The sequence below is a fragment of the Ambystoma mexicanum genome, chromosome 11 (assembly GCF_040938575.1).
Source record: "Ambystoma mexicanum isolate Mex_15411 chromosome 11, UKY_AmexF1_1, whole genome shotgun sequence".
Lineage (NCBI taxonomy): Eukaryota > Metazoa > Chordata > Amphibia > Caudata > Ambystomatidae > Ambystoma > Ambystoma mexicanum.
Window position 1 is genome coordinate 1,291,303,719 of NC_090934.1, and position 24,347 is coordinate 1,291,328,065.

At 42.1% G+C, this 24,347-nt stretch overlaps 1 protein-coding gene across 8 annotated transcripts in view; it reads left to right on the top strand.

Moving 5' to 3' along the window:
* The window catches only part of FAM227B (family with sequence similarity 227 member B), a 1,598,354-nt gene that overhangs the window by 239,259 nt on the left and 1,334,748 nt on the right, over window positions 1–24,347 (top strand). For all 8 annotated transcript variants that reach the window (XM_069624770.1, XM_069624767.1, XM_069624774.1 and 5 more), the window contains exon 2: window positions 23,465–23,518. In XM_069624770.1, the coding sequence (XP_069480871.1) occupies window positions 23,465–23,518 (54 nt within the window). The remainder of the gene's footprint in view (window positions 1–23,464; window positions 23,519–24,347) is intronic.

Here is a 24,347-nt window from a genome sequence, read left to right on the forward strand (position 1 = left end):
ATATGGCCTTTTTAAATGCTCAACAGCTTTGAGCTGAGCTTCAAGGCGCTTTTCTGTAGTAGAGTGGATGTTGACATGTTTCGAGTCGTGTGTTTCCAATGATGAGTTGAGATCCAGTCAATTTACTGTGCAGGCTCCCGTTGTGTCAAGTCGTTGAGGCGGAAAGTCGATGACTTTCAATTGATAGGGCGGCAGTTGAACCAGCAGTAAAAATGATTATTCTGTTGGGTCCAGTTGACAACTAAATCGACGAGTTCAATGGCTTTCAGCAGGTCAAGTTTGTGGGCAATCATGGCGGAGGGCATCCACGAAGGCTCGCAGACTATCAAGGTTCATCAGTGTGGTTTGCACCAAGGGGTTCAGAAAGGTTTGTAGAATGCCAAAAGACACATGTGGCTCCTGTAGGAGCTGGAAGTGTGGTCGAGTGGCAAACTGATGCCTCGAGGTGGTCTGGAATTCAGGATTGCTCAATTCCCAAGTCAGAGTTTCCAGGACAATGTGCGCCCTTGAGTTCTATGCTTGCACTCCAGGAAGTTGGCTGGAACCTACTGTGAGACCTTCACCTCCAGTGAGCTGAATTCTGATTCCAGTGCAATAGCTAGCAAAGAAGTCTTGGTCTGCAGCAGTTCATCATCACTGTTCCCTGGGAATGGTTAGTGAGCAGAGCATGCCTCTGCCTTGGATGCCTTCTGTCTCCACCTCTCTGGCAGAGGATTTTGGATATGGTGTATCCCCAACAGAGGTCTAATAAACTCACCCTCTGGTCCTGAGATTCCAAAGATGAATGAAAGAAGAAAGGGTTTCCTCATCCTTTGAAGGCAAAATGCCACATAGGATTGGCCCAAGGCAAGCCCGCTGTAATGGAGTCCAGTAATGCTGTAAGAAGTGATCTTTGCCTGCTGACCCCATCTCCAGAGTGCCTTGTCCTGCAGGAAATGGAGGTGGGGGGGCATGAATGTGTAGAGAGCCCTAGCAGAAACCATGATAAAACCCCCTCTCTCAGCCTCCCCCTTTCCTATGCCTACTCTATCTATGCTTCCTTTCCATGTCTGCTCGCTTTAAAGGGGTTCCAGTGGTCAGCACCCTGGTGTGAGTGTGTCTGTTATCCTAGTGCTGTCTTTGAAGCACTGATTCCCAGGAGATATTCTATGAAGGGTTCCTGCACCCGGGAGGAAGGAGTTACCCTTTGTGATGAAATAATACAAATTCAATGGATGTTGAATGATCGTATGCACCTAATGAAGATGTATTATGGCACTTAAAGCAAACCAATATAACGATGCTATGTTGGGGCAGGCCAAGGTAACTGTGCTCTTGTCTATGTAGGGAAGTGACTACGTGTTTTCGGTAAGATGCTCACAAGGCTCGCATTTGTTTCCACTTGGCGCCCATAAGCGAGAATTCTCTTGCCGCATTACTCATACCCTACACTTAGGTTACTTGTTTGAACTTGAACAATTCTAATCAATCCATTCAGAACTAGATGACTTTGTTTGTAGTCATATAAAGCTAATCTGCATAATTTGTAAAGGACCGCAGCTCTTTATCTCATTGGGGCCTGCTCACACGAGAGGCGAAGAAATGACAGAAATAAGGGTGGTTCTTTGAGGTTTGTAGGATCAGCAGGTAGCTGATGGTTTATGCCTTAAGATTGTCTTGATGAACACTGTTGGGTACACTCCGGTCATAGAATTCAAAGTTCCTAGAAAGGCATAAGAGCTGCTGTGTTTTGGGGGAAGCATAATCGTTTGGGATTTGTTTGTGACGACATGTCTTGTTTGATGTCCATTTTGTTGCTTTACAATTAAAGACCTTTGCCAACCTTCCTGAATTTGATTATTTGTCACGGGAACATTTACCTGACAAATGGTGGCATGACTCTGATTCACTGGTGTGCAGCGAAGCCCGAAAACTGGTGGACATGCGTCTCCACAGTCATCCAGGGGCCCGTACCTAGTAGGTAAGAGGATTGTCTGGATGGGGGATTGCTGGGAGGTGTGCCCGTTGATTTGAGGGGAGTAGGCAGAATTCCTTTTTTGACTCAGTGTTTTGCGTCATTCTCTAAAAAAGAAGTGACAGTTTGTATTCAGTTTGATGTGGATGGCACTTCCCTTTTCTAACAGAAGATATTGATGTTTATGTAGTTCATTCCATATATTCTCTGTTCTTGTATTTTATGGACTTTTGTGATGTTTATAGACTAACAGTTATTTTCTCTGCTCATGTCGTTCATTACTGGAGCCATTAATGACATAATACTTTTCAAAGTAGGTATGCAGGTTGTCTCCTTTCTTATTTCTCTTGCCCATTGAAAACCTGAACACCATATCATATTGTGGGATGCATTGACCCACTAGGGTCTGCCCTGCGACATCACTGTATGCTGCTTTCACCAGAAACAACAGAATGGCCGCCAAAACGCCCTATGCGCGCACAAATCTCTGAGAAGTGCGCAGGGAAACCGGAAAAATATGCTGCCAATCTATTTTGCCTGTGTCAGTGGTAGAACAGGAGGTTACACTGCCAAAACCTGTCATTGGGCTGCCCACAGAGTGAAATGGAACTACCTGAAAAGGCAGTGCTGCATTGCCAGGAAAACCCAGAAGTGCTCTAAAATCTGTTTTTCTTTGGCTGTTGAAATTGCAAAATAATGGTTCCCAAACATCAGAAAAGATCCAACATCCTTGTTGGGTGTTAACCATCACCTTATTTAAGGAATCCACCTAGGCACAATGTCGGGAGAAGCACATTTCATCACAAGAATATCCACATTAAAAAAAGGTGCTTGCCTTGGAGAATCTGTCAGAATATGGGCGCAGTACCGCCGCCCGCCTGTGTCAAAGCTGTCATTTAATTACACTGGCAGTTTAAAACTTGTGCATTAAAATCAAACTGTTGAAAAGAAGTGACTTGCCATCAAAAGCAATATAGGTTGCCACTATTTAATCTCTGTTTAAAACAAAAAAAGACTGGAATTGGAGATCTGTTTGTCTATTTTGAAATGTAAGTTTATTTGATCATTTGATCAAAGAAAAATTTAAACAAGTTGGGTTTTAAAGTGAACTGATACCAGCCAGAGGACTTCAAAGCACATTCCACTGTTTGCTCCAACAAAGGCAGCTCTCCTGCTTCTCAGCAAAGCCAGGAACTCAGTTGGATGTAATGGACGGGGGACGAGATTTGCTCTGCTGCTCTGAGGAGAGACAATAGACTTCCTGGACTGAAAGGGTATGCAAATTCAAGTGTCAACAGAAACCCCTGGCAGCAGGAAGAGAGGCCTGGATAGCTCTTGGCCCAGCAAAACTTTGGGGGCGGCACAGACAGATATGTATCCGTAAACCACAAAAAGTATCTTTTTGAAAAAGACTCGCAGAGAACTGTGCAAAATTGTAAAAATCTGTAAAATATAGGGTTGTTAACATGAAAATTCCGGTCAACTTTTGAAACTACTCAAAACTCTGCACTATGTTCAGAGACATGACTACAGAATTTGTGATTTTGTAGCAGTTGTGATGATGCTAGAAATATGAAACTTCACAGGATTGTGCCCAGATGTCATGCGCATATATGTAGAAAAATGCGGACAAATCTGACATTGGGTACCCAACCAAAAGTGCGAAAAACTGTCAAATCTGAACCAAAGCGCTCACCAAGATGGAACTCGGATGGATACTTGCTCCACTAAATCTGTGATGTAAATATGTTATTGTTAGCAAGTTGGTAATATTGTAAATATGCCTTATATGAAAAAGATTTACTGTGCAGAAACAAAGGAGATGGTAAAATACAGCATCATCATGGCAACAGATTTCCTTCTCAAATCAGGGGAGTAGACGGACCCTAACCAATAGGATTCCTAGAGGGTGTGCCTAGTATAATTCAGCCTACCCACCCCTTTGGGAAATACATAAATAGAGACCGCTTAGGACCTAGAAACAGACACACAGATTCACCCATCAACCGATTACTGGCAAAGCGCTTTGCAGGAGAAACCCATACCCAAGACTCCAGAATTTTGAAAGCGGAGAGGCCCAATTTCAAAGCTGAACCCTTCTCAGCTTGGCCTTTTAAAATCCTGAAACCAGATTTTACCCCAGACCTCGAAGGGGCACCAAAAGAACAGCCTGGCTGTGCCGTTTCTGGTTTATTGCCAAGTACTCTTGCTAGAATCCAGAGATCCAAACCAGTAGAGCAGAGCTGCAACCTGATAGCTGCAACCCAGAACCAACCCGTCAGATCCAGTCCAGAGGCCATGCAGTGTCCAGAGTGCCGTGCTGAGTGCAGAACCAAGCGCCCTGAATCCTGTCTGGTGGGCTAGCAGAATTCCAGTCCAGAAATCTTTTGACTAGATCCTTGAAGGGCCCTATTCCAAACAGTAGTTGTGAGTATCTATAGCATAGAATTGTCCCTAGCCAGTATCTTATCCTTAAGTAATCCTATTCAACCCATTATATCATATCCAGAACTGCATTATAGAAAATATTTTGTCTTACCTGAATCTTTCCCTCATCCATATAGTCCTTTGATAATAGTAGTGATATCATCTTTGCGCTAATATAGTTGCTGAAGAAAGACAAGCGTCTCGGCAGGTAGAAACCATCCGGAGACGTCGCTGGATTGGTGGCTGTGCTGTCGTGTAGCTTGTGGCTTCATAGACTCCTTAGTGTAAAGAAAATCCTGTTTGTAATTCCAAAGCGCATCTTTCATTTGAATATCTTGCCTCTTTCTGAGAAAAACCGACCTCTACTAAAACCCTTGTAACTTCCAACTCCTTATAGTTCTTCCGCAATCTCGTTTCTCGGGCGCGGAAAGGTTTGCCGCAGATTTTTTGTTTGCCTCAATTTCATCACGTGTAAATCAGCTATTCGATTGCATCTGACCTCAGAATTCAGTTTTCAATCTGCTAGTTATTCAATCATCATTGCTAGTGTTTATCTGATACTATACAAAGCGGCTCCCACTAGTTTTGAGTCCAATTGAGTGGATTAAATCAATTTTTCTGTGTTTTGAACCATTCATTCCAAGCCACATTTAAACCATTTTGACCTGTTTGAAATCATTCCTGTTTCTCTCGCTATACTTGCTGGGGGAAATTGGGATTGAAACTGTATTGAGTTTGATTTTCTGAAACCTGTGTTCTCTCCCTCCATCTCTATATTGCATATTGGGGGGATTGAGTAGTGTGCAGGGGGAAAAAGTGACATTGCATTTGACTGAACCCACACCGAGTATTATTCTATGCCACATTATTTTTCCTATCCATACTCCTGCTGATTAAAGAGATTGTTGATTGTAACATCACCCAATGGTGATCATTGTATAAATATTAATAGTGTGATATATATGTTGTTCAAATTCATAAAATCAATCTTTTTAACTTTGCAAAACAGTCTGCTTCCTGGTTCAGTGAGACCGGGGGGGCGTGATAGAAGGGTACATCATTCAGAACTAAAAGAATTTATAGACACAAATATATAATCAAGGGTTCCAGCTGTTCATCACACGCTAGGCATTGACATAGGTGGAGTGCCTGGTTGAAATCACTTACAATACTTGTAGTAAATATTACAATGCCTAGATTTTAGATTTTTTTTTCTCCCACCCCCCCAATTTTGTTTCTTAACTGCCCTATTAAGCGCTAATCTCTAAATGTGTGGATATATATATGTGTGTGTCTATTTGAAATGTTCAGCATACTTCCAAATCTGCTACAAACCTCACATTTGGCATGTGGGTAGGCATTGTGTAATTCCTTAATTTTTTTTTAGTAGGAAGTATCCTGCGAAGCACGGTTACAACTGCTAGTATTTTATCATTTTGAGTTTATTTCCTTCACACTTATTAGGCTTGTTACATTCCTTATTTCCCTTGAGCGTAATCTATTCCATAGAGAATTGATTTGCATTGTTTGATCTTCAAAGTTTAGTAGAATTGGATCAAATGTGCTTTTTTTGCTCATTTGCTACACACGTTCTAATAAATAAGTATATAGCAATAACCCCCATTGTAATGGCCCACCAGCATAGCAGACTCTGATAAGGGCAATGCCACCTGTCTCAGCCCTCAAACATGGGGCGGGGGGGTCATTGCTATTAGCACCTTGGGACTCCCCTCACGTGGTGTGCCTGTTCGGTTTCCCCTAAAAAAAAAAGCATCCAAAGCAAGGTTGCCACAACTGAGAATGGTATGTGGAAGTCCCTTTTATTATTTCCATGGGAGCCATGATGGGATAGAGTGGGCCAGTGTCTGAAGAGGAGAGCGCATCCAGGTAAGTGCAGGGGGTTGCAGTTCCTAGGACCGGTATGGGGGTGAGTCGGAGTGGAAATGGGGGGGTCCAGAGCAGGATAGGAAGAAAGTAGCAGGGAATAGGCAGGAACAAAATTCAGAAATCCAGGGAAGGCACATAGGTGTCCTAAAGAACACAGCAATTACTGATGGATTCCAACCATGTTCCTGACTCCTCCCCCCCACCTCGATGGAGAGTCCAGATACTCGGTTGCTAATATTCTTTGAACCTTATTTTTTTTTTATTTGTTTTAATCTTTAAGATTTTTACAAAAATCGCTTTCAGTAGACTGCACCGACAGAAAAGACAAAAAGCAAAAAAGAGGAGAAACACTGAGTAAAAAGATGAAGGAAAAGAAGATGATGTTGACGGAAATATACGTTTGTGTTCCTTATAAGGCCTGATCAGGCTGGCTTTAACAGAAGAGGTTTTGTGTTCACGTGGTCCAGAATTTTGTAAGTGGCCAGTAGCCACGATGTTTTGTCCCCAGCCATCAATCTGGACCAGCAAACATCTTGGTCACTTAGTGTGTGTTCCAAAAAAATGTCCTTCAAGTACGCTGTTCTTATTCTGCAAGTGCTGGGAGATGTCAAAAGCAGATGGCGGATTGATTCGATTGCTGCTGGCACTCTGAAGAATTGGCACTCGTTTGACATTGAAACTCCTCTGATCGCTAGGATTTCATTCGTTAGCAGAAGATTCAGTCTCGTCCTCATCAGTTCTCGGGCAGGTCTGGATGGAAACTTTATTTTTTTTTTAATATAAGGTTGCAGTTCATTACATTTTCTGATACAGTGGTTAGTGCTGTATCAGTTTGTTTATTTAGAGCTGCTTCTTTAGTTTGTATCTAATCGAGCTCTTTTAGTTTTTTTTAAATTTTTGTTGGGTTTGTAAAGAGTCTTTGTCACACTCCGTAGAAGCTAACGGCTCCAAGTTTACTTTGGCCCAAAGGTTTAGCGTTTTATTTTGACCACTGTTGCTTTCTTTCATGATCAAGTTAAATATTGATGGTTCTTTAGAAATTCTGCACTTGCGGTATAGCATTAGTGTGTTAATTTTCACTATTCCTCCAAGCGACAGTAGACTGAGCTCTTGCCTTATTATCGTGACCGAGGTAGAATTTGGGAGACCCAGTGTGGATCTCCAAAACATCGCTTGCTATTTTGGCTATAGGGTAGTTGGTAAGTTAGGTAAGGCGTCCGTGCCGTAGGTCAAAGTTGGAATCACCTTTTTCTTATAAAAGTCCACTACAAGGATTAAGGAGAAGCATCCAAACTTTCTATTGATGGCTTTGGTTTACACAATCAGCTTTTTCATTGTTGCTTTCAGATGTTCCTGCGTTGCCATTTCGTTTCTGGATCTATCGAGGGTCACTCCCAAGTATCTAAATGCTTGCACTTTCTCCACTGGTTGATTTCCAAGTTCAGTGAGTTTTTTCTTTTCCCCCTTCTTGGTGGATGCAGCCAAAATCATGAATTTTGTCTTTTTTTCATTGATCTCTAGTTTGTTCGTTGTCATGTATTCCGAGAGTTTCGACAGTTGGCGTTGCAGGCCCACTAGAGTGTGATCTAGGTGAACCAGATTGTCCGCGTATAAAAGTCTGTTTACATGAACGTTACCCAACTTTGGAGGGAAACATCAGACAATTTGGCTCGTGTCTTGCAGATCACCCAGGAATGCTACAAAGAGTGCCGGGGCCAAGGGACATCCCTGTTTCACTCCTCTTGCTGTGGATATTTCTGGGGAGAGGAGCACTTGTTGATTTAACCTCACTCTCACAGTAGTCCCTGTGTACAGCGCTTTGATAGGCTCCAGAATTGGTGGCGGGCAACCCCCGGAATGGAGTTTCGCCCACAACAGGGGGCGCTCCACTTTATCGAATGCCTGGGTTAAGTCAATAAAGATAAAGTCGTGGCACTCTTTCTAGCGCTCTACAATTTAGAGTGCTGAGCATCAGTATGTTGGCCGCTGTGCCCAGACCTTTTTTGAAACCCGTTTGCAGATGATCCTGACAACGGGCCGTTTTGGCCCAATTGTTGAATTCTCGAAGTAGTAATGATCCAAACACCTTCCCGATACAGTCCAGTAGGGCGATAGGTCTGTAATTCTTTGGGTCTTCCTTGTATCCCTTCTGATAAATAGGGACAAATGTAGCTGTTTTCCAAGACAGCGAGAGAGATTTCAGCAATGCGCATCTCTGGAAGACTTTACTGAGAGAGAGCGCCTACTCTGGCACGAAAGTCTTCAGGTCGACATTGGTGATGCCGTCCGTGCCCGGCGCTCGAGTTTTTTAGTTTCTTGATTTGGTCCGTGATATCCTCCATGTTATCCAGGTTGACCCAGTCCGTTGGTGCCTGGCACGACATAGCTTTTTGCCTGTTTTCCGACTCCTTAAACAATGTCCCGAAGAAGTTCACCCATGTGGACTCACCAATGTTCGAAATGAATGCAGGCTCCCCATTCGTGGTTGCCAATTTCAGGAGGGACCAAAACTGTCTACTGTTAGTAGTAGTTATTGCTTTTACGATGTTCTCTGCATCCTGCTGATACGGAGTCGAGCAATAGTTTTTGAGCCAGGTTTTATATTGTCGGCATCCTTCCGCCACCTCCACAATTGCAGATTGGGTTCCTTTAGATTTTGCTTGCCGTTTTTAACCTTCTCCTCTCCCTGCGCTTGGTCACCATGTTATCGTAGATATGATGTGAGCTGCTTAACGTGCCTTTTTTTGTAGACCCTAGCTTTGTATGTCGATGGTAAAGGCAAGTAATCAGTCTGCTCACTTGGTTCCGCATGTATCTGTGCTTGATACTTTGATCTTAGGTCACGTATTGCTTTCACCGATAGCTTCATTCTTGTCCTCCGTTGGTTATTCTCGCACAACTGAGGGTAGGCATATTCCCTTTCGACCTGTTGCATCGGCCAGGCTGTCGAAAGAAGATTGTGGTCACTGGCAGGTGAGTCTATTACTTCAAAGGAACTCATCACGGCCAGCAACAGCGTAGACACGAAAATGAAGTCTAGTGTTGCACTTGTTGCCTGTCTCGCCCATGTCGGCAACCGTTCTGGGTCTTGGAAGACTGTCAAGATTGTGGAGTTTGCGTGAGTTCATCAATTTCAACCACTCCACTCCTCTTTTCGTTCCTGCGTTATTCTTGTTGTGTTGGTTTCGATGATTATTTTGTGGCTGACATATTGCATTGATGTCACCACAAATCAAAAAGTAGGGGGTTAGCTGAACCGCCAGTGCCTCGTTGATTGCTCTTTCCATTTGTTCCAGGTATGCTACGTCACTGATCCCTGCTGGATTCCAGTACATATTTATAATCATCAATGTCAAGGGTTTTTGTTTTACTGTGTGTTCCTCTGATTGCGACCGGATTACTTTGGTCATCATGATTGAAGAATTGCTGACAAGCACGGCTTCTAGTGTGAAGCCGCTGCCTTGTCGGCATGCTGTCAGTATTCCTAATGACTGTCTCCCCGTCATTCCCTTTTTAGCCGGTGATGAGATGATTTGATATCCCTCTAGTGTCAGGACGTCTGTAAGCAAGGTCTCCTGGAAACCAAGGAAGTCGTAGTCTCCTAGTGCAATTTCTCCTGGTAGCATTAAGTGCGTGTAGCCCCTTGTGTTCCATGAGCCCAACCGAATGTGGGATCTGTCTGATTTTATTTCAGTTCTGAGTTTGGGGCTGGGCTCATGGGCATGAGTTGCTATTTCTTTGTTTCTCGCATGAGGGCTTTGGGTAACCAGGACCAAATGCCCTGGGCCTGCTTAAGTCTTGGATCGGGCCTTTGTTTCTTCTGGAGGCTCCTCCACGATAGTTTTTGTTATTGTGAAGTTTCTTCTGCCGTAGTTTTGGTTTTGGCGTTCACTATTTGCTGACCTCGCGCAGCCCTGATCCCTTATCGTGTCCTCTTCTGTTTTTTTTGCGGCTCATGTCTGTGCGTCAGCTTTTCGTCTGATTTCTTGTGCCATTGGCTTTCGACTCATTGGCTTTCTTTTAGTGCTCTGTCCCATTTCTTTAGTGTAGGTTCTGTCCGCTCGATTGCAACTAGGGTCATCCCTCACTGAAACAGGAGTGTAATGATCCTGTTCTGTTACCTTCTGGTTGAGCCCTGTTGCTCTTCTGGAGTCTGTGATATCGTACCCCAATTTCAGCAAAGCCTTTGTCTCTTCTGTCAGTAACACATAAACTGTCTTCGAGGCAACGTAAAGATGTGAAATGGATTCATGGTGTCTCTGACTAGAATCTACAATTAGTAGGTCCTCCGTTTTTATACGTCTCAAGTTTGGCACAAAGCTCAGTAGTTCCAATAGTGAGCGTCGGTTTAAGATTACGTCATCATTTCCGGAAATCTGTTCCAACTTTAGTATCCATTTCTTCCTATCTTGATTTTTTTCGATCTTGTGGTATTGGTCTGTTTTGGTGACAAAATGCGCTTTTCCCTGTTTACATGGTTGGATTCGATGTCGAGGGCTTGATTTGCTTAACGTGCAATATCTCACGTTGGATGTAGTAGACTGTTCTTTCTTGGCGTTAGTTCTGTTTTGTTTCACGACCAGTGACTTGGGTGCCTTAGTTTCATCTTTTCGCAAGGGCCCCATCAAGTTCTCCCCTTTCCACTGCGCCTTTTTTGACAGTTTCTTGCAACGCTCTAACGTTAAGAAGCCTTGGCCCATTTGATCGGCCTCTGAGCTGGAGAATTTTCCGAAGTCTGGTCCAATTTTGGGTCCTCACACAAGTGTTGTCTCATGTTCATCATTATTTCGTCTTCCAAAAAATCTTCCACCGACTTGGGGAAGACAAATGTTCTTGCAGTTTTAGGTCTTTCACTGGTTGTTTTAACTTGTCGCTCTTGTAACGTGTGTCTCTCTTCCCCTAACAGCTGTTTTGGTCTTGTCTGTTGGTAGAGCCCGTTTCTTGAAGGTAGCTACCAGGGATTTTTCGTTCTCTGCAAAGTAGTTGAGCATTGTTGTACTTTTTAGTTTTTCACCTAGCAATTTGGTTCTTTGCATTTTGTTGGCATAGGCTTTTGTCGAGCTTCCTGTCTCTTGATTATTACCTTTCGTGGTTTTCTGGTCCAAGACAGAAGCACTGTTTAAGATAGACGTGTGGTCTCATTTCGAGTCTTTCTCTTTTTCTTGTGAATGGTCCTTAGTTAAGTCAATGGTGACTTCCGTTTGCGTGCTGTTTTTTTATTTTTTTTCCTCACTGAGGTTGCCGTGGATGTCTTATGCTCCAGACCAGCTTCACTCACCGCAGTTATGTTGGTAGCTGCTTTCTCCCTAGCCATAATATATGCCTCTAAGAAAATCAATTTGCTGTTCATCATTGCATGTATTGTAGTATGATCTTTGATCTTTGAGATTGTCGCCGATTGCTTCGTAGAGCTTCATAAAAGGAGCCAGGGCTATTGTTATCAATGACATTTTTTGAAAAAATATCAACTTTCTTAGAAGGGTTTTTGTGCCTGTATGATTTGAGGGGGTTGAGGATCTCCATTTAACAGGCGTTTCCATCAGTGTGGAATGTTTGTGTCCCAAGTATAGGCTCAGAGCGAGGACAGTCCATTGACTTTCTGCAGTTAGCATAAGCCAATGTTGTTTTTACCGGTACTGTGTGCCTGGGACTTTCAGTTAGTGACTCCAGTAATTAGTTTGTTTGGTGTGTTGCTCATCCCCAAGTCTCCATTTTCTCTCCCTACTTGGGACGCGTCGTTCTCTGTGATTAATCGCTGACGCATGGGACTGCTGTGTTTTTTGTGGCCATTTCCCCGCGGGGATGCCTCCTCTTCACAGCAGGAGGGTGCAGGTAAGCTACTGTGCTCCACTTGTTGTAGATGACGCTCGTCCTTGTTAGTTCTCGGTTCGAGATCGGACTCTACAGACTCTAGAATTGTTTCATTCTCGTTGGTGGCCACTCCGATCAGCATAGGTTCCGATGCCCTTCCTTCCATGTGTATGTCTTCCGACAACTCCTTGGGTTGATCATCAATCCCTTTCTTCTCTGAGTTTTCTTCTGCAGAGGAAATTTCCTGTGGAACAGACCCTTGGTTATGAAGCGGGCTTTGAAGCTCCTCAATTTTTCTGCATTTTGCCTGCGGCCAGCAATCATGTAATGCTTGGAGGATTTCTACATCTGAGACTTCCTCTCTGTTTCTACTCGGATGTTTCAAGGTTGGCTGGAAGTAGTGTTTTAAGTTGTGTCCTGCTACTGGTCTTTGGATTGCTTTTTTCACAATCTCCATTAACGGTGTTCGCTCTCCCTCTGTATTACCTTGTTTTTTTTTAAAAATATTTTGCTCCGGTCCGTCTAGTTTTGCTGATTCCTTGCTTTGACCTAAGCTTAGGATTCACATTTGCTGTACTATTTCTTTTTCTTTTAGCATTGTTCTGTGTTATTTGCGTTTTCTTTGAAAGTTCTGCCAGGTCTATGCTTGGCTCATGTTTTTCCAGGCTTATGGGAGTAAGGGTTTTGCTGTCTTGGTGTGCTGGAGCATGCACCAGTGCTTTCACTGTTAATGTGCCCTGCCGGCTCTCATCCTTGTCCGCCGGGGGCATGAGCTGCTCGTCAGTCGAGCACGTTTCCGCCTTGCGCGCCGTACAAGACTCTCAACTCTCCCTCCCGCTGCGCCCCCAAGACTCTGTTCACTCCACTCACTGCTCCGCTGACATGGCTCGCGAGGGATTCCTCACCGTCATCCTGTTCCCTCGCGACGACGCCCCACTCCTCCACCTCGGCGCCCCCCGGACCCACTGATACTCAGCCCTGGGAGCCCGCAAGGTACGTGGGTTGTCTGTGCTTAACGGGCAATGAGTGGGAGGGATTACTGGGACACTGACTGGGACACTTGCTTCACAGATCAGAAATGAAGCAGCTGGCTCCATGAGGTCCAGTGTTTTTTGGGATTTTGAGTTGGTTAACGACTAGCAATCAGATGCGGTGAGCTTGTCCTCACCCAATGTACTTAGGGGTGCGGGAATGTCTTTGGTGGTAACAAGTTTTCGCTCACCTTTTTTGCTACAGGTACTTTAGGAGCTGCTGGTTGTGCGCCGTCCACTCTCACGCGCGGGTGCAGGCTCTTCAGGCGGCAGCTCTCCTCTTCTTCTTGGGAATGGGGCCCAGAAGGCATTGTTTCTTTCCTTGAAGTCCTGGCAGCCAGGACTGCTCAGTCAGCTCGCACTCCGCGTTCTGTTCCGCGGATGACAACAGCATAAGTGGGCTCCTCCTTCCACCACTAGCACTGTAGACAGACTGCTGCAGGACTGCTCACACTCAGCTTGCACTCTGCGTTCCGCTCCACGGATGACAACCGTATAAGTGGGCTCCTCCTTCCACCACTAGCGCTGTAGACAGAATGCTTGAACCTTATGTAATTCTTATTGAGCATGTATTAAGACATGGAACGTTGTATTAATTTATTTCCTAATTAGTTATTCAAGTTGTTTACCAATCTGACCTGATTGTTCTTTCTCGGGTCAATTTATGTTCAGGTCCTTCAATTATTTAAAGAATGTGTGTTGCTTCTAGTTCAAATAAGTGGAATTTTGATGACGCTTGTTTGTCCATTAGTGCTCCAAATTTTAAATCACTGTTCAAGTTTCGAGTGCTTGAGACTTAACTGCAAATGTCAGGATACTGAAAAAGGCTGACATACCCGTCTTGAAGGAATTCTGACTACCTTGCATTGACTGGCACTCTTGACATTGAAGGAACAATCTTACCTTATCCTTCCTTAGAAGGAACTTGCTTCCACTTCCACATATATATGTGTATGCCTGGGGCACACAACAATAGGTACTGCTCAGAAATGTGTGGTACATGGCCACTTGAACTAGGATGAACATATTGGAACATACTTGAACAGGACTGGGATCAATTGTTAAGATGTGTTTTTGGATCCACTGTGAACCAACTATTACTATATACCTGGCAGACGATCCTCTGCTGTGTGCTTTGGACTCTTATTAGAATGCTTAGGTTAGGTCTGCCTAAAGATGTAAAGTGTTGGTCTGCCATTTTCAGATGCAGCCACCTCCTCACTGTGTGACTTATTTTTTTTTTAAATGTTGTATAAGCAGTTGAAAAAAAGAGAGTAAGACATCGTAGGGTGCTGAGTTGAACTCTGCGCATACTCTCATTAATGGAGTGAGTCACGGGATAGAGCTACCCACGAAAGTTGTCTGAAGTAATTTACAGAGACTGTAAGAGTCAGGATCTCACACTCTGCTATCCCCTTTCCGCATGAGAAGTGGTATCAAGATACCAGGTGGAACCACATATTCACGGAAGACTGGGGACTTCATCTACCAGAATCCATCTTGGCAGGCTGAGTCAGTCTGCAACTGGAGGATACACTTACAACTAATAATACTTAAGTGACTCAGAATTCGTGGAGACCATAGCATGGTAAAAAACCCAGTAGGGAAGCTTGTCCTTTAATTCAAATACTGACTTCCACTGTGTTACAGAAGGGTATGATTAAGAATACTAGAGAAGGTAACCACCCAGGAGAGGGGTAAAAGGGCGCGCACCAGAGGTGCCTCCAAAGGGTCGACTCTTTGGCTGCACACGCTGCTAGTTTCCGCAGGGACCTTTCTACCAATACAACAAAACCCTGGAAGTGAAGGTTAGACTTCCAACATGGACGGCGACATTGCTTTAGTGGACTTTAAGAACACCTTTTTTTAACTTGAAACTAGACATAATACCTGTTTTTTCCTTTATTTTGTATTTAGCCTGAAGCTCCACCCACCACTTCCCAGAAGCCCTTCATATAGGCACGGGCGCACGCACCAGATGTGCCTCCAAAGTGCCGACTGTTTGGCTGTTAGGCTGGACTGATGGCTAACTGGGTCTTATTTACTTAACGGAGCAGCTTTGTGATATTTGCTGTTTAGTACATAGCTTTGTAACCTTGATTGTGGCTGTGCTAACGTGCCGTAAGATCTGTGATGAGGTATATTGTGAGCGTATGAGTTTGTTCGCTGTGAAGAGTGAAAGCACGCAGCACTTCTGCTTTCTTATCCGTCAAGGGTATAACTGTAAGCAGAACTGTTTGCTCATCTTGTTGTAATCTTGTTTGTATTTGTAGCACTTATATAAAATAACGTGTAAGCTAGGTGATAGAACCATTCAAGATTACTCACGCCCCTAAACTTCATATTGCCTTTCACAAAATGAGGCTCCTGCTTAGTTACACAACGGCTTGCATTTTGCTCTCGTACAGTGACTCGTTAGAGGAGTACCAGTTGCGGGTGGCTGACTTTGTGACTTAACAAAAAGTATTCTTGAAATTGTCGGGGAGTGTTGAGAAGTTTTGTTTAAAGCACATGTACTGCCGTCCTCTCTGTGTACACGAGTTAACAATTTAGTTATATAATCACAAATCTTAATGCAATGGTGCAGGGACTTCATAGTAGGAGATGCCTTACATAGTCCTCGGCCGCAAACGCACTAGACGCAGGTAATACTGTGACAACACAAGTTATGACATCACCCGCTGTAGTTAAGGAAGAATCCTTGAGGAAAGCCTTACATCATTCTGAAGAATCGGATGTGCAACCTGTAGACCATGAGTTGCTTGGTGATGATTCATCTCGAGCTTGCAACTGCATGTGCGCCCAGGTTCATCAGTCCGCTGCCTCTAATCAGGAAACTAACTCCTATTCCTTGCAGGAAATGTATGACTTGGACAAGTTTGTTCTTGAAGGTCATATGGACAATATGGGTCATTCTATGACAGTCTTTGTCAGGTAACTTGGTCGAACATCTTAATGAACCAATAGCTGACATTTCAATGTTAGCTCCTGCAGTAATGGCGGAAACTAGGGAAACGTATTAGACTTTCCCAAGGTCAGTTCACTCCCTTGCCTTATCGCCCTAGTGCTGTGGATGAAATTTGTCTTTTTTTTCTAACAGGAACCCGTACGTCGAACTATCTAACCCTACAATTCCACCTGTTACCTCTAACAATAAGACTCGGGGCACATTGACAACAAGTTCACCCTCTTTTATCCCGCACAGATTGCCTCAGGATATGGAAGGGTTAGCAGGTTATCATAATGAAGATCCAAAGCTCCCCAACGGTCAACAATCTGGTTATCCAAGAAGTACGAGCAAAAAGGAAATGTTACCATCTAGTATTGATCTTTTCCTGTGCTGACCCGAATACCCAATCTTTGGATAAAGAAAATTAGGTCACTCATGAGATCAGAGCTATTAAGATCTCCATTTCGGATATACTCGCAAAATTGAATAAACTGGAGGGATTCATGCTTGCGAGGGAAAGTTGTAAGGCATCCACACCTGTTCCATCCTCTTTAAAAAATACTTACAAGTTCTGCACAAAGTCAGACCACGCAGGTGTTAATTAAACACAAATCATCTCAAACTTTTGGCATTTGGGTTGGGCGTAAAACAAATGCAATAAATAAAATAAAACTGGCGTTGATCATGATCGTACGCCTGTGAACAACCGCGTGGGCCAGGTGCTTCCCGATGTTGAAGATATGAAATTGACAAATTCCACACTAAGATACCGTGGAGCTAATGAAATGCTTTAAAACTAACATTGTGAAAATGAATGAGCTTGAGACCCTAGTACATTCCCTTAAGGACAATGTCTCAAGCGATTTTAAAATGAGCAAATGTGACTCCCGAAATTGTTAGCTTGTCGATCCCTTTAGAGCATGATTATCTGAATAGTCAGTCGCCCTTGACGGACTTTGTAGAACCAGAGAAAAAGTTGGTGCCCTCGAGCGACACCACTGTGCCTTTATCTGCTCGGTCAGAAGATTTAACTGGAGGCTCCACCTTCTTCCTATCACATAGATCTAAATGCTTGCAAGTAAGAGCAGCTAAAAGAAGAGCTAACAGAAAAACCCCAAATGAGACAGATGCCAGGGAATCTAAGAACTTACCCTTGACAAAAATTAAAGGGCATAACTCTATAATAAAAAATGTGTGCGCAATCTCTAGCGAGGATGAGCTTTTTGGACCTTCAGCAATTAGATCAAGAAAGTAAGTCTCACTTACAGCTGAAAGATGATACTAAATCTTTGAAGAAGGTCTCTAGTAAGTCCATAGATAACAAGAAAAATAATAAAACTCTTGGTGATAATAATAAGAAGGATGTAAAAGTACCAGATGAGGTAAAAGCAGTCTCCTTTAAATCTATAGCTAAGATGTGTATCTCTCCACACTTTATGAATGAGCTAGGATGTAAAAAAACAAGCTCAGATGTCCATTTGTTTCCTACCATTGGTAAGATAAAATGTTCGGGCCTAGTGTCTGTGAGCTCAGTGACTCTTCAAACTCCTATATTGCCGTTTACTCACCTCCTACCTTCTCAAATTCTTTCTGACTCCAATGGAAGTAGTCCGGCATAAGTACAGAATGTTCTGCCACAAACGGTGTTCCCCTACGTGTGATTTTATATTCACCACAGGCTATTGTCAACTTAAACACGATTCCCTTAGGCATTGTTGAGAACAAAATTGAAATTCCTCCAAATCCCACAGATTTGGACTCAGTAACATATGATCTATCCCACCAAATTATTCATTTTAGGTTGGGAAAGTGATTCGAAGCTATTAGAAAATTCTAGAATCAACCGTTTGTTCCTGTTAAGGATTTTCAATCAAGTTACTTCTTTGAGAATTTTAACCTCAGAGGACATTTATTGGCTTACACTATCACTTCATAATAATAATCGTATGATCTGCCAGGTACACTCAACAATCCTACTAAAGTTAATTTGCGAGCATTGATCAGATTTTTCGCAAGTAGGATTATCTATTTAACTGTTCAAAACTAAAGAGGAAACGACTGAGATTGTGGAAACCTGTGTGAATCCTGTGCTAACCCCTGAAAGTCAAACCTTCAGTGGAGGTAATGTGCAGGTTCCCAATAATGAGCTTACGCAGTTCTTGTCACTGGCAGGTGCAGTAAAAGACTGGACATGGGTTGAACCTTTTAATCAAATCTATAATGGCTACTAAATCATCTACCAACTCAGCGTAGCCAGCGCACCGTGAAAGATTTTAATGTAATTTCATGGAACTCCTGTGGTTATAAAAATGTTCATGCTTGGTTCTCCTCAATCCCGTGCGATGACAAACCAACAATCATAACGGTTCAAGAATCCATTAAGACTAGTCATTTACATTTAAATGTATACACTGTCTATTCCTCACCTGCTACAATGGTCCTTGTAGGTAGACTGTCAGAAGGCTTAGCGATTATCATTGATAATGCATTGAGAGCTGCCTCAAGGCTTCTGTGCTTCTCTCAACATTTGTTGGTTGTAGAGCTCTGTCTTAAGGAACTTGTGGAAATGTCTTTATTGCTTATATGCTTGTACTGGAATCCAGTTAAGATCACGTTAGATAACATTATTATACAGTTAGACCAAATTTTGGAAGAGGCATTCCTGCATAATCCTCTCTGAGGTGATTGTGGGTGGCGATTTTAATTCTTGCTGTCCATGCTTGTTGCGAGAGTCCTATACAAATGATGAACTTTGGTGAGACAATATCAAAGACTAGAGGGTAAAGATGGGTTGCTTACTTATCGAACTGGGACATGTGTATAGTTGAAATTGCAGTTAAATACCTTTGTACACATGGAAACGTGGCACTTTTAGTTCTCTGATAGATTACTTTTACGTTTCTAAAACCTTAAGTAATCTCTGTGACCATGTGTCCACAAAACGTGTTTAAGGAATCACTCGATAATTAATTTGAAGATAAATATTGCGTATGAAAATCATGACATTATTCTGGCATTGGTGATGTTACAACCTGATCGCCCACATATTTCTGTGCATTGGAACATGAAACGTTGCCGACAATTTACCAACTTGGTTCATTTAAATCATGAAAGGGTTGTTTGTCATAACTTAAAAACAAACTTTTTTGACATGGAAGAGTATGTAAATAATATAAAACAGATCAGATATCTAGCTAGCAAGCAAAAAAAAGCATTTTGAAATGGAACAAAAATAGAGAACTGAGGGGCTTGAGGTATGAATATAAATCAAGTACAGTTCAATCTTAATAAGAAATGTATCCTCCAGTCATATAAAAACAAATTAAAATGTATAATTTGAAAAATCAAAAAACTATAAAAATACATTTGTAATCGCAATACTAAATCATTCTGGTCTATGATTAAGCGCTCTTGTTATCAGAGGGGGGCATTGCATTCTTCAGGGGGGCATTGCATTCTTCCATCTCAGCTGATATGTGGAAGAAGCACTTTGCAGGAATCTGATACATTTTTGCTATGTATTCCGACGTTTCTCATCCAAAAATTTTAAAATCATGCATGCAGCAGAGCAAATGGGAATTGGTAGATATTGAATGGGCCATATCGGAACAACATTTTTCAAAAGCAGCTCGGACGGATGGGAATCCCGCTTGTGTTTATAAATCTGATCTGTGTTTTTGGGCCCTCATTTTGAAAGCTAAATTTGAATTTATATTCAAAAGACAAATCCTGCCTGAATCATGGTTGCTCTCAATAATTGTTCCAATTTTTAAGAAAGGGAATCCTGCGCTCCTTGAGAACTATAGGCCCATTGCTCTGACGGACGCTTCCACAAAAAAATGTTCTATTTTAATTCTTTATGACTTGGAGAAATACATTCAAGAACATATTTTGTCAATTTCAAATTGGGTTCTGCAAAAAAAATGGGCACTGAGTTAAACGCCACTGTACTTTCACATGTCTTGGAATAAAAGTCTTGAATCCAGTATATATGGCCGCTTTAGATATGACGGCAGCGTTTGACTGTGTGGTTTGTAATTTTCTGTGGCACGAAATGGTTAAACTCTGCATTCCCCAATCATTGATTCTCATATCTGTTACATCGGAGTAATTCATATAGGGTGAGAATCAATCAGGAGGGTGCATTGACAGAATTCCAACGTACATGGGTGTGAGGCAAGGCTGCAACTTGGCGTCTACCCTCTTCAACCTGTACTTATGTGATCTTGATGAAATATGGTCTCAACCGAGTATCTTTCCAGCTAGATTAGGTAGGATTCGCATACACTTGATGGCATTCGCGGATCACCTTCTGTTCTTTGACACTACCCCATTAGGATTACAGAATACATTGCACATTTTTTCATCCTTTGCACACGAGCATAACTTGCATCCATATCCGAATAAATCAAAGATCATGATTTTTACTGGCGGCAATAAAATAAGGTTGTATAAATGACCAATCGATGGAGTTAGCATTGAACAATCTCTGCAGATGCTGGATCTTGGATACAATTTATGCAACGGCTCCTCCTTGGTCATATGGAAAAACACTCCAAATGAGAAACTAAGACCGCTACTTTTGTAAATGAGTCATGTACAGTAAATACTGTACATTTTCACTCTTACCAGCAATAAACGTTTACATTTTGAAAGTTGAGCCTGTTTTGTTATATGAATTAGGTATGTGCCTGATGGATGTTAGACCATTGTTGAATATCGTACAAGGTCGCATATGGAAAAAACTCTGCACCTCGCTGTCTCATTACCAAATTCTTTGTTGCGTCGTGAATTGAGACTCAGCTCATTAGCTTCCAGATATGAGTGGAGAATGATAATTATTCTAAAATCATTGAACCTCCTCCAAACTCGCTTTATATTGATCTATCTGAGATGATGCATAATTGTTCAAACTTCTTTTTGTCATTTTGTAGGAAAATTCAAACTTTATTGGCTAATCTAGATGTTGTGCATCAAGATTTGACTACTCGTCCAGGGTTTGTAAAAAAAAAAAAAAATCTTGATTGGATCTCCACTATTGATGACTTAAACAAATACAGCCTGTATAAGGAGTATGCTAATTGTTTTTAGAAAAAAAAATCTCTGCTGCTCTTATCTCATATCTTTTCCATGCAGTAAGGCTCGTACCCTGTACATGCACTTTAAGTTGAATCAACTTCATACATATGAAAGGATAGTACATTGGGCCTCCGAAGTCCAGCAAAACGGATGCTGCAGTGCAGATTTTCAAACAGTAATGAGCCTAAAGAAACCTTACAACATTTAGTTTTAGCATGTCCACATTTCAGAGCTGCTAGATTGCTTGCATTAAGAAATTATATTAGTAATGAATCAGAATTTGCGATGAATCTACTATGAACAAGAATGATGTGCGGTGAGAACGTATCATTCATTTTGGCATTGACTTGCTTGTTGAAGTTAATAGAGTAAGAAATATCGCAAAAAGGTTTATCTTAGTATGGTTACTTGTATTGTTGTTTTAATTGCATTCAGTTTTAATCCAGTGTCAAATTAGTTCACCTGTCATAACAATCTTTTATTATCTTAATTTGGATCGTAATGATGAAATATGTACATTTGTATTTTTGCACATTTAAGTAGTGAGAAGTTGACACTTCACATCACATATTGATGATATGAAATTGAATTTAACTAGAGATTTGTGAGTTTAACTGTTTTTATATTAACGGAATGTGATTTTGCTGCTCAAATTTTAAATATATTGTTTGTAAAAACCAAATGCAAATAAAAAAAGAGAGGGGTCTTGATTTACCCTTTCCTACTGTCAACAGGAAGACCCAGGGCATCATTAATTAGTGACCATACTAGAAACTAACCCAGAGACCCAAAAGTATAAAAGGGTTTGGATCAAGTCATTGGTTGTCTTGATCCAGGTCGAGGCAGACGTACCTGCAGATGCTCACTAGATACAAGAGGAGGCTGCTGAAGAGAGGAGTATTGAAATGACTGATGCTTGGAGGAAGGCATTGCAACCCTGGGGAGGCTGGAAGGAGAAGTGGAGATCTGCGAAGACCAGGAGGAGGAAGGCTGACCAGAAGGGCAGAACAGCCTTTTCCCAAGACCTCAAGGGAATTGGAAAGGGAAGTGACCCATAAGGAAGTACTGAAACCTGTGGCAGGAGGCCAATCAACTATTGGCTGTCTGAAAATGAACCTGAATCATGGGTTGGAGGGGGGGGGGAATACCCATGAATCCTGAGAGAACCTTTTGAAAACCAGAATCTAAGTTCTACGAATGACCAGTGGTAAAAACCTGAGAAGTATGGTCCACATAGGTCCTTTTTTTATCACTTTCACAGGCAACACAGAGAGAAGTTCACTTATTCCCTGACGGGGGAAGAAATCTGCCACTAAAGGTTTCTCGGCCTGGGGGCGGTCTACTGAGCAGCAGTTGTGAAATCACCTCCCTGGTTACAGGTTTGGGAGTTGGGAGGCATAATCTGAGAGGGCATGGGGAGGGGCCCGGACCCCAAGTAGATATTGAAGGCGCCTTCCCAGGAACCTTATGTTTTTTGCTCTTTTGGATTAGTTTAGGGATGAACTCTTATGGATAGGTTTTGAGAACTCCTATGTTGGCTATTTGGCTATAATTTGGGACATTTATGTTAGCCTAAGGAGGCCACAAGGCTAAGGACATATAAATGGTAGGTTTAGCCTTTCTGTTGGTCCTATCGTTTGATTATTACTTTATAGACTAGAGTGGTCCGAGAGTGGTGAGGACGTTTTAGATCATTACCTTTTTGGAACTTTATCATTTAGAATAAGCTGGTGTAGAACGTTGGCAAGAAACCTAATTTACGTTAACCTATTATTGACACAGTTTGATAAGAAAGGGCCTTTACTTTTCCGGATAATCCCAATTTTGTACCACTAGGCGTTAACCCAACACTGTTTGAGCCACACTTTGAACATGTATGTTGTATCTTTGCTTTGAATTACTCAGGTAGTTGAGAAAAAGCACTTGTACTTTTTGCTGTTTCTTGTGCTATTAGTCCTTGCTCTCTATTATTCAGAGGAAAACAGAATGGCCATCCTACTATAAAATGCATGACATCCATAACCTCCATGATCGAAAAACGAGTACAACTTAGCCAATTTCCTGGTAAATTCATGGCGTTGGGTAAGGTCTTGCATCCTGATGTACTCTGACAAAGTCACATTTGGATTTTGTAAAGCCATATTTATTTAGAGAGATTTTTACAATCTGTCCCGCCTGCAACAGGCTTCCCAAATATTCGTTAACGATGGAGAGCAAGGACTTAAGATAACATCACAATGAAGGATGATTTCATGTTTACATCATTCTTAGTAGAAACACAGCACTTTTATTTTACAATTTCTTTCTTCTTATATCTGTTTGCAGATCATGCAGAAACCAGCAAGTACAGTTGAGGAATTCATGCATACTCAAAATTTGGTAAGTAGGTGCACCTAAATAAGAAACCTATTTAGTAAGTTGCTGAGTGAAAAATGAGACTTCACTAAGTTCATGTATATACATTTAAGCGAGATGAGATGCTGTGGTTAAATCAGTGTTGCGCCATGTATTCTGTTACGATAACCAACGCATCAGCATAGACATTCTTTAGTCTGTCCACTTCTCCTTGTTTCTGCAGGGTATAATAACATTGAAGCATCATTTCCAATCACAATTTCATGAAATAAATATGATCGGAAGGTGTCTACACAAGGACTCGAGTGTAATTCTGTGAAGTGCCTGAAGAAGGAACCTGTGCTGTAAGCTTGCAAACCCAACCACAATGTGCTAACCAAGATTGAAAGCATGCTTTCCACATTGCTTAACGCTCCGATACCCCAGTGGAAGTATAGCTACACACCTTAAGAAATATATGCATGTTTTTATTATAGGGCAGTGACCGCCACCCTATAGTTAAAATAACATAACTTTGCATTGATTTTTCTCAAACTTCTACTGCTAATATCCAGGGTTGTCATTTCACCAAAATGCCAGGGGTAGCGGAAGTGACATCACACGACCCTTGACCCCATCACAGGAAGTGATGTCATTTGACTCCACCCCGAAGTGATATCGCGGGAAGCGATGGAACGCAACCTTTCAACCATTGACAAAACAGGAAGTGGCATCACATTGAATGCTACAAAAAATATGTTTACGATATCACTATAATGTGATGTACATTTCATACAAGAATGGATCGCCATATGTATCGTTAACATCAGTGTGTATAGGTCCATATTATCAAATTACTGTGAATGCAAGCAGG